Below are 13,381 nucleotides of genomic sequence, written 5' to 3'. Positions count from 1 at the left end.
CTAAAATGAAAAAGCTAAGATAAAGAAACAACAAAAAAAAAAAAAACAAAAAACCAATATTGAACAATGTGAAAAGTTTAGATAAATGAAAATACAGGTGATTTTTATAGTTTATTAATGTCTATACAAAACAAGACAAGTAAACGCAGTATACCAGAAAAACATCTGCATTCACGTGGTATTCGTTAATTTCATTTTCAGAAAAAAATCTTGTCTTAGAACGAAGAATATATATAATGCATGGTACATTTAAAAGTCAGATGTCTAATTATCTTGGAAAACTTTAAGAAAGATATTCTCCAAAATAAAAAAAAGAATAAAATAAGATTGTCCAGGTTAGTACCTCGCCGTATTATAAATGTGCCTGTCCCAAGTCATGAATCTGTAATTCATCAGTGGTTGGTGTGATAGATGTTTGTAAGTTGATTAATAATAAATCAAGCCGTACATTTCTTGTTTGAATTGTTTAATATCCAAGCTGTTTATAGCTTACTTATACGATATTGTTTTGCGCATTATTCAAGACGGTACCCTATAGTTGTCAATGGTCTCTGGTGTATAGTTAACATTGAAGTGACATATCAGTTTATATGAAATGGTCAATTAATAGTTCCAATTGATGTTTACAAATCCACTTTTTTCCGTAAAAAAAATGTCAGAAGGACAATCTAATCATATGTAGAAGAAGAACACCTCATGTATTGTTTTTTATTTGGGGTCCGTTAGTAAATATGTTTACCCTGCAATCAGACATCTGCAGTTATTTGACAAATAATAGGCATGAAAATGAATCGTCGACTTATATGTACATGTTTCATCTATGTTTCGCGTAATTTCTAAGCCAATGTAAAGGACAATGATAACTTCTACCGGTAACAATGTCCAATTGACGTGTTTGGGATATATGATATCGTTTTGAAATAGGGAGAGGATAAAAAGAGGACATTAAAATCTAAAGTCGACTGAAACTAACGACACGATTGTAAAAAATGAAAGACGACGAAAAGTAAAACAAGTTCACAAAACGCTAAATAGAAAAATAAAGCATGGACAACACAAAACCTCTATAAAACTGAGGATGTTCTCGGTTGCTCCGGAAGGGTAAGCAGATCCCGCCCTACTAGTGGCACCCGTTTTGTTACTCATGGTAAGTATAAATTCGCTGATGAGTCTCATTCGGAGATGTCACAATCGGAAAAAAAGAGAACGAGATTGTGATTACGACAATTCTAACATATCCGTGTTCATCTGTGATATATATATCATAACGGTTAACCAGCTCCTGATGGCGTCAGCAAAAGTTTCGAATGGATGATATAAACTTTTACGTCTTGGAAGTCAATAGCTTTCTTTGAAGTAGCAATCCTCAAGGCAATCATTATAGGAAACACACGCTCTGGAATATCTTATCAACTGGAGATATATACTCCATATGCAGGCGCTGCTGGAATGTTTCTGCATAGAAATGGAAAGTTCAAGATTGCAAAGCTGGAATAACTCCTTCGTCGTAATGTTTTGTTCTAACGCGACCCTAATTGCCAATTTCTAAATGTAAGTCAAAATATGAGGCAGACATAACTATATCTGTGGTATCCTTAATTTTAAGTTTGATTGATTGAATACGTTCAACATAGTCACTAAACGTTTGATTTTTTATTGAGAAGACATCGTTTATAAAGCGGACCGTGTAGATAATTTATATTGCTAGCTACTTTTTGTTATTTTTAGAAGCTCCTACGTTGTGTATATGAAGTTTGCCTCATACGAATAAACTTAAAGAAACAAGTTGACAAGAAGAGAAGCACAGTTGACTCCCATAAGAATGCCAATTGTTTGTTGAAAAATACATCCTCCATTCGTACAAAATATGTTGTCAGTAAAGGAATTGAGCATCTTGATGTCAGTCTATGCGAATCTTTTGTTTGAACTAGAGAGGTTTTTGACCAAGTATGATATGATTTATACCTTCCTAAAACAAGATATTTGTGTTAACGTATCTCTATAGTAACACATTTAAATGGTACCAGTTTAACTGTCGAGATGAACTATGCAACAGTAAATATCCAGGATCTAAAGTAAAAGTAAAACAAAACTCGGACAAGGAATACGAGCTATGAATAAGACTTAAAGTAGGGTGTATTACTTAATTCAAATGATTTTTGACGCATGAGATATAGAAAAGAAAGGCGGAAGATACCAAAGGGATATGCAAACTCATAACTCTATGATAAACTGACATCACACTGGCATAAAACGAAATACGACTAAAAGACAAACAACATCATACAAAACACTGCATAGAAAATTAAAGACTGATCAACACAAACTCCACCAAAATCTAGGGGTGATCTAAGGTGCTCCAGAAAGGTAAGTAGACCCTACTACACAAGATTTAACACGAGACACCCGTTGGGTTGATCATATAAGTACAATATACGATTTTATATACGAGGAAAAAAGGACGGGTGTATGGTTACGACAATTGGAACATATCTGTCGTCATCTGTGAAACAGATATTCCATTACGATCAACCAACTCGTGATAGCCGGACGTAAGATATTCGAAGAGATGACTTCAACTTCACCACTTGGAACCCTTGTTTTATTATCTTCCTTTCAGAAGCAATCCTCTATCAAGGAAATCATCATAGGAAATACAAGCTCTGAAATATCGTATCAGCTGGAAAATATATTCTCCATATGCTGGTGCTGCTGGATTGGTGCTTCATAGAAATGGAAAGCTCACAATTGCGAAGCGGAAATCATCTTGATTGTCGTAAAGTTTCGACCGAATATCATTGTCAATTTTTACATTTAACTCAAGATATGAAGAAGACTTAACTGTGTCATTTATTAGCACAGGATCGATACATCTGTCGGTGGACTATCAGTCCTCGAAGGTATCATCAGCTTTGGTACTGACATGATTTATAACTTACTTTTCTAAATTCCCCGTTCAATAAATGATAAATTATTAAGAAACTAGAGTTCGAACTCCCGAAGGCAAAGTTGACCTTAGAAGAATTTTGCGATTTTATTTAGGTTCCATTCAAACACTTCAAGCTTCTATTTTTAAAAACCAGCTATAGATTTCCTTAGCCGTATTTGGCACAAGTTGTCGAATTTTCGGATATCAATGCTCTTCAACTTTGAAATATTGGTAATATATGATTTTGCTATGCAACTGGCTTGGTTCGAGCACAACTAATGAGATTTTGTTAGACGAAACATTCGTCTGGCGTACCAAAAGAGGGACGAAAGATACCAGAGGGACAGTCAAACTCATAGATCGAAAACAAACTGACAACGCCATGGCCAAAAATAAAAAGACAAACAGACAAATAATAGTACAGATGACACAACATAGAAAACCAAAGACTAAGCAACACGAACCCCACCAAAAACTGGGGGTGATCTCAGGTGCTCCGGAAGGGTAAGCAGATCCTGCTCCACATGTGGCACCCGTCGTGTTGCTTATGTTATTACAAATCCGGTAAATAGTCTAATTCGGTAAGTCACATTCGTGAATAGGGAGGGTATTGTAGTTACGACATAAGGAACATATCCGATATCATTTGTGAAACGGTTATTCCATAACGGTCAACCAACTCGTGATGTCGTCCGTAAAATTTACGAAGGGATGACTTCAACTTCACCATTTGGAACTCTTGGTTTAATAGCTTCCTTGTGAGCAGCAATCCTCTATCAAGGAAATCATGATAGGAAACACAAGCCCGGGAATATCGTATCAATTGGGAGATATATACTCCGTATGCAGGCGCTGCTGGAATGTTGCTACATAGAAATGGAAAGTTCAAAATTGGGAAGCTGAAATCATCTCTTTTGTCGTAAAGTTTTGTTTTCAACCTACCCTCATTGTCAATTTCTAGATGTAAGTCAAGATATGAGGCAGACTTAACTGTATCTGTAGTATCCTTTATCTCTAGTTCGATGGGAACGTAGAGTTAAAGGATATTGCTAACTTCATATCTTTCTTCCTAAGAAGTTCCTGTATGAAGTCAGCCTCATAATAATAATGAAACAAGTCGGCAAGAAGAGGGGCACAATTTAATATATAGTTATAAGCCTGGTGCATAGACATGATTTATATACTCTAGAATGAACATTTTCTAAGCCTGCTTAAAATTTAAAAAGTGTTGTATTACACAGTTGAAATGCTCAGCATTCGTACCTCCAACTCACTGCCACAAATGGCCTCTTTTATTCTCTCCCAGAATTCAATATTTCCTCGTTGATCATCATGATAAGGAATGTAAGATCTCCGTTGTACAAGCTCCAACAACACAAGAGGTAAGTCACGTGGTAAGATATCTTCACAGAACACCAGTATTAACGTATTCTCTCCCTTTCGAGAATAAATGCCCTCCGTCTTAGCCATGTTGAACTCAAACATGCAATAATATGACTCAAGAAAAGATTTGGTGATTATACATATTGTTTTTCTACTTCTGTGGATGGCGTTAGTTATGTTAACGGTTATTTCTTCTCCAGGTAGGAAGTCACGATGATGGATGCAAAGTTTTAAGTTCTTGTCGTTTTCCAAGTTTTGAATGCAGTCTTCATGAACAAATTTCATATCGTCTTCCGCATAAGCAACGAATGCGTCATAAATAAAGCCCTCTTCTAATTCTGTTGATTCCGAAGTGTTCAAATCTTTACTTTTCTTGAGATAATAGTAGTAAAGTACTATCCAACGATTTCGATAAACCAGTTTAATTGCAATGATAATACAAGTAATAAAGATACCCACAGATGTGCAAACGATGACGCCCGTTAAAGATAGACATTGTTTTTCTAGTCGTGTTATACTTGTATTTAGGTCATTTAGTACCACAACACTGCCATCTTTTAATTGACATTTATATAAATCATTGTTCTGGAAATGATGGAGGTTATTTTGCATCCAACGAAGAAAATTGATTGTGTCACAGGTACATTGAAGGTTGTTATTTTCCAAATTTAAAGAAAAGTTTTGATTTTTCATTAATTGCGACAAAATGATCATGCTTTTATGATTAAACGATTTGATTCTGTTATTGGATAAATCCAATAATTTTAAGTCTGTAAGATGTTCGAAATCAAATGTTATGTCATCAAATTCGTTATTGTTAAGAATCAATTTTTCTAATGATGAGTATTGATGGAATGTAAACTGTGCCAAATTAGTTATAAGGTTGAAAGAGAGATCCAGTTCTTTCACACCAGTCCCAACATTGTTTACATACACGTCATATTCAATTTCCGAAAGAATATTATGGCTTAAATTCAAACACACAACATTCTCCATTGGATAAGCAAATCGGATGAGAGAATTGTGTGAAAGATCTAGGGTTTGAAGAGTACTTGGAATATCATAATTGTATACATGCTGTTCTGTCTTTGTATGTAACAAATCTATTTTCGCCATATCACTAGATATTTCATCGGTTCGCCATTCTATTTTCACCAAACTATTATAGCTTAAACGCAATTCTCGTATTTCTGTATAGAACAAATACTTAAAAAGAGTTGAAATAAAATGGTGGAAGACCTCATCATAGTCTGTTACAGTATTTGACAAAACGAGTGTATCAAGAGCACATGTGTTAATGTCGTGCATAAAGGCAAAAAAGCTAACATCGTCCGACAAAAATTGCGTGTTCGATAAATCTAAATATTTGATATACCTATACTGCAGAACATTACTTCTGTATGTTTCTATTGGACACGATGATAAATCGATATAATCTAAATTTTTAAGATTATCAAACGTGTTTTCTTGGAGTTCAGTAATCACACAAATGCCCGTAATCAGTGCTTTCAAACTTGTGATATTTGATGGAAAAATACCAGAGTCTGTTGAATTAACAGGAAACAACACGTCAATTTCAAGTGTTTCTAATGTTTCTACGTGTATGTCAAATATCTCACTTTGCAGTAATTCTAAGTTGTCTTCTGCAGGTTTGTTATTAAACTTTATATTTAAATACTTCAATGATATCAAGGATGTAAACACTGAATCTGGGAAGGACAGGAAACTGTATCTGAGTGTATTATTTTGCAGATTCAGTTTTTGTAATCTATTTAATCCAACAAAGGCATCTCTTTCTATCTCGACCAACTGATTAAAGGAAAGGTCTAACTCGGTAAGATTTTGTAGCATTTGAAAAGTTCCATTTCTGATTATTTCAATTTGATTAAATTTGAGATTGACGACATGTACACCAAGTGGAAAAAGGGGAATAGTTGATATGTTACTCCGTGAGCAGTCCACAATAAATATAGTGCTATTTTTGCAGCTTTGACCAAGGTTGCCAAAATCACAAGCGCCATGTTCTTTAGAATTTACCAAGTAAAATACGGTTAAAAGTATGAATAAAAATGCCATTCTTAAACTGCAAACAGTCCTGAAATAAAGAATAATGTTAACCTTTTATTATCAAGATCAAATAGACTGTAATGAGTTTGATTTTACTAACTGCAGTTCAATGAAACACTCATCCGGTTGTTGTTTTGTCAGGAACTTTTATATAGCTTACTTTATGGTTGGCGGTTTGCTCATTGTTGCAAGTTGAATTGTAACCTACTGCTGCTTTTTCCCACTTCATTTGGCCTCCGGTAAATATTTGTCTCATTGGCGATGTTACCACATCTCCTTGTTTTTATATTTAATATGTCTTACATATTTTTGTTCCACTTTTTAAAACTACAGGTAAAAAAAGAATAGAATTATGAAGGAAAATTTGGAAGATGTTTGTGGGACAATCGGAAAGTTTAAATGTTGTACAATCGGGTTAGTTTTTTTATTTCTGGATCAGATTAATCACTGTAACTTATAAAGTTTGAAATGAACATGGTCAAATATTGTCATTTACATATTTTATTTTGTTTTGTGATATTGTCTTAGAAAGAGGCAAAAGATACTTAATTGATATTCAAACTCATAAGTCGAAAACAAACTGACAATTCCATGGCGAAAAAAAGCTAAAAACGACGAAAAGACAAACAACAGTACACAAAACACCACATAGAAAACTATTGACTGAGCAACACGAACACCACCAAAAACTGAGTTCATGTTTATGTAAGTACACACCCGGTAGAAATTCTTATTCGGTAGATCACATTTGAGGGAAAGAGGACGGAGTTGTGGCTACGACAGTTGGAACATATCCGTCATCATATGTAAAACAGATATTGCATAACGGTCAACCAACTCGTGATGACGTCTGTTAAATTTTCAAAGGGATGATTTCAACTTATGATATTGCAAAATAAACAACAACAATTACACTGTTTACTTCAGACCATTTAACATACGGAAATAATGTTGGACATTCAGAACTTTTCATGTGAGACAATCAAAATTCAAAATTTTAAAACGTGGTACAATCGGGAATAAACCCTTACATAATTCCATAATGCACATCCAATATTGTTTGCAATCCAATCTTTTTCTTTTTCAAATATATACAATGGGATGCAGAGGTGTGAATTTTGTATTAGGTATGTTTGGTGCATTTGTTGTATTTTTTTGTGGTCAATCATACATAACGTATTTACTCTTAATTTACTACGGCACACTTCTAAACTAAAAGGCAATCAGATGGTGCACGATAACAATTAAAAATTTGGAGTCAATTCAGTCAGTTTTGGATAGGGAGTAACGGGTAGAAAATATGGAGGGAGGGGAGTAAAAAATGAAAAAAAGACGGACGAAGGGACATAATGATTGCTAAACCATCCATTTGGCTAATGGGAGTATAAAATAAAATACATCTTTAATAAATAAAACTAGAGGCAATTAAAATAGAAAAAACTTACCCTAAATATGTCCATGTAATCTATGTCAAAAATAACATAAAACTGGTATTTTTGAAGGTTTTCCCATCAATGGTTTAAAACGAGTTTAAATCGAATTTGAAAATGTTCTATCTGTACAATAATTAATAATGTCTTTTGAAACGGATGAATAACTTCATGTTTATAACCATTTATAAGACATCATGGAATTCAAAAGATTTAAACTCCCTGCCAATAAGCCGTGAATAATACATCCATCTGAAAATAGAAAACTATACACAATTTTTATTTCAGTTTGAGGTGTGTTTTACATAGAGACTAGTATGTGTATTCCTTCGTCCGTTCGTTCTTTGTCCTCATAATCAGCTTACAACTGTTACAGTGACCCACAACCTCTTAACCTTTGGACTTCAATAGACTTTGCATGGTCCTTTAGAAACTAATGTCATTTATTTTTTTCAGATGTCCTATGTGATTTCAATACGGACGATAAAAGCTTCTGTAATATTTTTTTTATCGTGATGATTATCAATATGGATCTAAAGAAACCAGATAGTTTTCTCAATTCCAGACATGGGGTCAATTACTTTTGAAAGTAATTAATTACATTCAATTACAATTACAAAATCTTCAATTAAATTACACATTAAATTTGACTTTTTTTACCAATGTAATTAATTACATTCCAATTACTTGGCAAATGTAATTAATTACTTCAATTACTTTTGAAAGGAAAATTTAGATAAAATATTGAAAACTTGCATTTATTTTATGATATGTACATAAGTATCATACATTGCTCTATTTTCAAATTAAGTTCGTATCAAAGAAGAGTAAAAGTTAGATATATGACGTTTTACGTACGGTACGTTGTACGGGAATAAAGTAAAAACATACATAAATCGGAAGTGCACATAATACTTTGTCTATCAGGAAGCCTTAGGACTAGAGGTGTGGTTAAATTTAATGCTCAAAATGATAAAAAGCTTTATTCAATTTTTGAAAATATCAAATTTTATATTTTAATGTATTTCATTGAAAATAAAAACAAAAAGAGAGCCCTAATATTTTGAAATGATTTTACATTTTGATCACAACTTAGTAAAAAAATTTCCGAAAGAAATGATTTAGAAATCCTGACTTTTTTTTTAAAGATACTTTAGTCTTAATTATAAATAATTGATTTATAAATAATTCATGTTCCTAGGGGTATATTTATTTCTCTCTAATTGGCTTAACACATGTTAACATGAAAACATAACTGTTGAAAAAACAGTCATTATATAGTTTATAATCAAACAAATAGCCAGAAGTTATATTTATTGATTGACTATCAATTTAAATCAATGTCTATCTGAATTTAGCACATACTTACAACTTGTCGTCCAATCAAATTGCTAGAATTTGCCTTCTTATTTTCATAGTACAGAACTTTTCCGTCTACTAAGTAACTCCACATGAATGACCACAAGGGTAAGATTTCATTGTATCGTAATCAAGATTGAAATAAAATGCTGTGTTCCAAATTAATTTAAATAGTTTGTAATATAGTTTTCACATTGATTTTTTAAATATCCTGCTATTAAAATCTTTGGATCTAAAAAAATGTTTTTGACGATTGCAAGTTTCTTTCATTTAAATAAATAGTAACAAATATGGTTCTTTATACCTTAATTAGAGTAAAACTTAAAATTGTGATAATTTATCATCCATTCAATTACTTTGTACACAAAAAAGTGTGTACCATGAAACCTTGTGAAGGGAAATTAAGGCATCTTGATCTATTTCGTCATGATTTGATTGAATATTGATTGCTTAATGTCCAGTGGCAAATATTTCATGCATGTTCAGGACGATGTCATGAATTGAAAAACCGTAATAATGTCTGAAGAGAATATGACACCTATATAGGTTTAAGAACATTTGTTGTTCGACCTGATAGTCAAATGCGTTTTGTTAAAATATACTTTTTCACTTTTTGGGTCTTTTGGAAAATGTTGTTTGTGCTGTGTTTAGACCCCTCTAACAAGAAATTTGTTTTGCATGCACACGTATTAAAATTGCAGTTTTTATCCAACGCAATCATAGGTTTGAACGTTGTTTTCAATCTAGACTTGTTTATATTTTTTCGTTTGGGCTTGTATTATATTTGCCTTCGGGTTTATATGATCCGTCCATCCTATTTTGACTCCTCAAAATTCAAGAGTCTCTCCTAAATTGAGATAAATTGTATGGCTTTCCAAATACCGTTTCGATTCCAAACATCACTGAAGAGACATTAATTGTCGAAATCCGGATATGGTGTACAAAAACCTTTGCACTTTTTGTTTGCGGTATACCATCTTTTCCGCAAGTTTATTGTTTTCTGTTTAGTATTAAATTTATAATTGAGATCCATTTGTTACATCGGTGTTCCGTTTATTTGGCAATCGCCAATGGCAGTCAGCAGGGTTTAAGAACATTTGTTGTTCGACCTGAGAGTCAAATGCGTTTCGTTAAAATATACTTTTTCACTTTTTTGGTCTTTTAGAAAATGTTGTTTGTGCTGTATTTAGACCCCTCTAACAAAAAAATTGTTTTGCATGCACACGTATAAAAATTGCGGTTTTTATCCAAAGCAATCATAGGTTTGAACGTTGTTTTCAATTTAGACTTGTATATATATATATGTGTATATACATGTTCTGATACATCTTTTAGTTTTTTACTTTGAAATAAAAACAAAAAAAACACAAACCCTAGTATCTTTGATCTATTGGTAGTTGCTTTAATGACTATCCGCTAGACTATCTATGGGGACATACCAGGGGCGAATCCAGCGATTTTTAAAACGGTGTTCCAACCCAGTATAGGGGGGGGGGGTCCAACCATATGTTCCCATTCAAAAGCATTGATCGTCCAAAAATGGGGGTTTTCCAACCCCCGGACCACAAATATGAGGTGCAAAAACTTTTGTACACCATGTCCTGATTTCGACAATTAATGTCTCTTCAGTGATGTTAGGAATCGAAACGGTATTTGGAAGGCCATATAATTTGCCTCAATGTGGGATAGACTCTTGAATTTTAAAGAGTCGAAATAGGATGAATCTTATCTTGACATGTGGTAGTCAAAATGAAATAAAAATCTTGAATGCTATACAAATTATCAATAATCAATACGCTGGTAATTTTTTTCAATATTGATGTTTGGAAACTTCCTCTTTCTAAACATCAATATTGAAAACATAATAATTTGTATAGCATTCAAGATTTTTATTTCAGTTTGACTACCACATGTCAAGATAAGATTCATTTTACATCTTACTGATGAAGGATATTAGTTATCCGAAATATCTAAAATTTGTCCATGATTTAATTATTTTTTGGTGATGTTGTACTCTTTTAAACTTGTTATATATTATATTTTGTAGTGTATTGTATCATAATTTTATGATCCATCGCCCCGTAAGATTTATCGTTGGCTATTATTCAGTCATTTTATATATATATATAGATGGCACATTCTCTTCAGACATTATCATGGTTTTTCAATTCATGACATCGTCCTGAACATGCATGAAATATTTGCCACTAGACATTAAGCAACCAATAATCAATCAATGAATCAATTCATGACGAAATAGATCAAGTTCCCTTAATTTCCCTTCACAAGGTTTCAAAGTACAGACTTTTTTGTGTACACAGTAATTGAATGGATGATAAATTATCACAATTTTAAGATGGCGTTGTACTCTAATCGAGGTATAAAGAACCATATTTGTTACTCTTTATTTAAATGAAAGAAACTTGCAATCGTCAAAAACATTTTTTAGATCCAAAGATTTTAATAGCAGGATATTTAAAAAATCAATGTGAAAACTAATTGCAAACCATTAAATTTAATTTGGAACACAGCATTTTATTTCAAAATAGAAAGTGGCAATTTTTGTTTTAATATCTTGATTACGATACAATGAAATCTTACCCTTGTGGTCATTCATGCGTAGTTACTTAGTACACGGAAAAAGTATGTACTATAAAAATTAGAAGGCAAATTCAAGTAATTTGATTGGACGAGAAGTTGTAAGTATGTGCAAAAGTGACTTAAAAAAATGCTCAATTGCACATCACATTCAATTACTTGTGAAATTGTAATTAATTACGGTCAATTACAATTACATATTTCAAGTACCCCATGTCTGCTAAATTCATTGTTTTTGTTTATACATATAATTATTTACATTCGTTTTCTAGCGTCTTTAATATTATCTGATATATTTATTCACTAATTATCGAACTTAGTGCTAATAGATCTTGAAATATTGTTAAAACATTTTTTTTTTATTGTTGAAGACAGTATGTCAACCATTATGTGTTTAAGGGTCATTGAGTTGCGGTGTAATGACATGTGCCCAACATATTAATTTTTTTTAATTGTCTTTACCATGACTTCATTAAACAGTAGATGCCAACACTTTCAAAGTAATTAATTACATTCCCGCCATTTTTTTTTTTCGTTTAATAGAAAACTATATTTTTTATGCTTGAAATTGCTTTGCATAGATATTCTTTTGAAATGAGCGCTTAGATATGAATAAAAGTCGATTTATGTTCACGCCAATTAAAGAAAAAAAGAACTAAACAACACACAAAAACACAAAACGACTACAAACCGTTTTTAACAGTACTAACGTATGGAATAAATTTCCGCAAAATGAATACTTATATGAAGAATGTAAATTCTACGGTCACTTTAAAGTCTTCTTTTTTGGGAACGTTTTGTAACGCTCAGTGATACCAATACCGTGCACAACGACACAATGAATTTTTTAAGTAAAATTAAAATTAATGTTTCCAAACTGATGTAACAAACTGCAGATATTTCTCTATTTAATGGTTAAAATTTCATTCAAGTCCGACACGAAATTACTTAAGGACAACTTTTTAAATATTCTTATCTGAAATATGGCGTTATATTCGAGGTGTGAAACACTTTTGACATCTGACTGTAGATATTACCGATGGGACGATGACAAGTACAATCTAGTCTTGGAACCAGGTTCAATCTCGATTTTCAAACTGTCAAACAGTAAACCAGGATCCAAGGCAAAGCTGAAAAATCTCAGACAAGAAATAAGAGATATAAATAAGGAGGGTGTATTCCTGAGATCAAATGATTTTTGAAGCATGAGATATAGAAAAGAAAGGCGGAAGATACCAAAGGGATATGCAAACTCATAACTCTATGACAAACTGACATCACAATGGCATAAAACGAAATACGACTAAAAGACACCATTATACTAAACACAACTGAAGACCGATCAACACGAACCCTACCAAAAATAGGGGGTGATTTAAGGTGCTCTGGAAAGGTACGCAGATCCTGCTCCACATGACTCTACATGAGACATCCGTCGTTTTGTTCGTGTAAGTACAAACTCGGCGACGGGGAAAAGAGGACGGGATGGTTGCGACAATTGAAACATATGCATCGTCATCTGTGAAACAGATGTTCCATAACGATCAACCAACTCGTGTTGGCGACCGTAAACTGTTCGAAGAAATGAATTCAACTTCACCACTTGGAACCCTTG

General features: G+C 32.8%; 1 protein-coding gene across 1 annotated transcript; it reads right to left on the bottom strand.

The window, feature by feature from the left end:
* Window positions 1–4,060: 4,060 nt before the first annotated feature.
* On the bottom strand, window positions 4,061–7,934 carry LOC127729113 (toll-like receptor 4). The gene is made up of 2 exons (XM_052236769.1): window positions 7,825–7,934; window positions 4,061–6,407 (listed from the first exon to the last, which is right to left on the bottom strand). The coding sequence occupies exon 2, from the start codon at window positions 6,386–6,388 to the stop codon at window positions 4,163–4,165; it is 2,226 nt and encodes a 741-aa protein (XP_052092729.1). The 5' UTR covers window positions 6,389–6,407; window positions 7,825–7,934; the 3' UTR covers window positions 4,061–4,162.
* Window positions 7,935–13,381: the final 5,447 nt, after the last annotated feature.

This window comes from Mytilus californianus, unplaced genomic scaffold (assembly GCF_021869535.1).
Source record: "Mytilus californianus isolate M0D057914Y unplaced genomic scaffold, xbMytCali1.0.p SCAF_2, whole genome shotgun sequence".
Classification (NCBI taxonomy): domain Eukaryota; kingdom Metazoa; phylum Mollusca; class Bivalvia; order Mytilida; family Mytilidae; genus Mytilus; species Mytilus californianus.
This window is presented reverse-complemented; position numbering and strand designations above follow the sequence as displayed.

Coding starts and splice junctions, on each gene's coding strand:
- LOC127729113 (XM_052236769.1), bottom strand. CDS start 6,388: ATGGCATTTTTATTCATACTTTTAACCGTATTTTACTTGGTAAATTCT.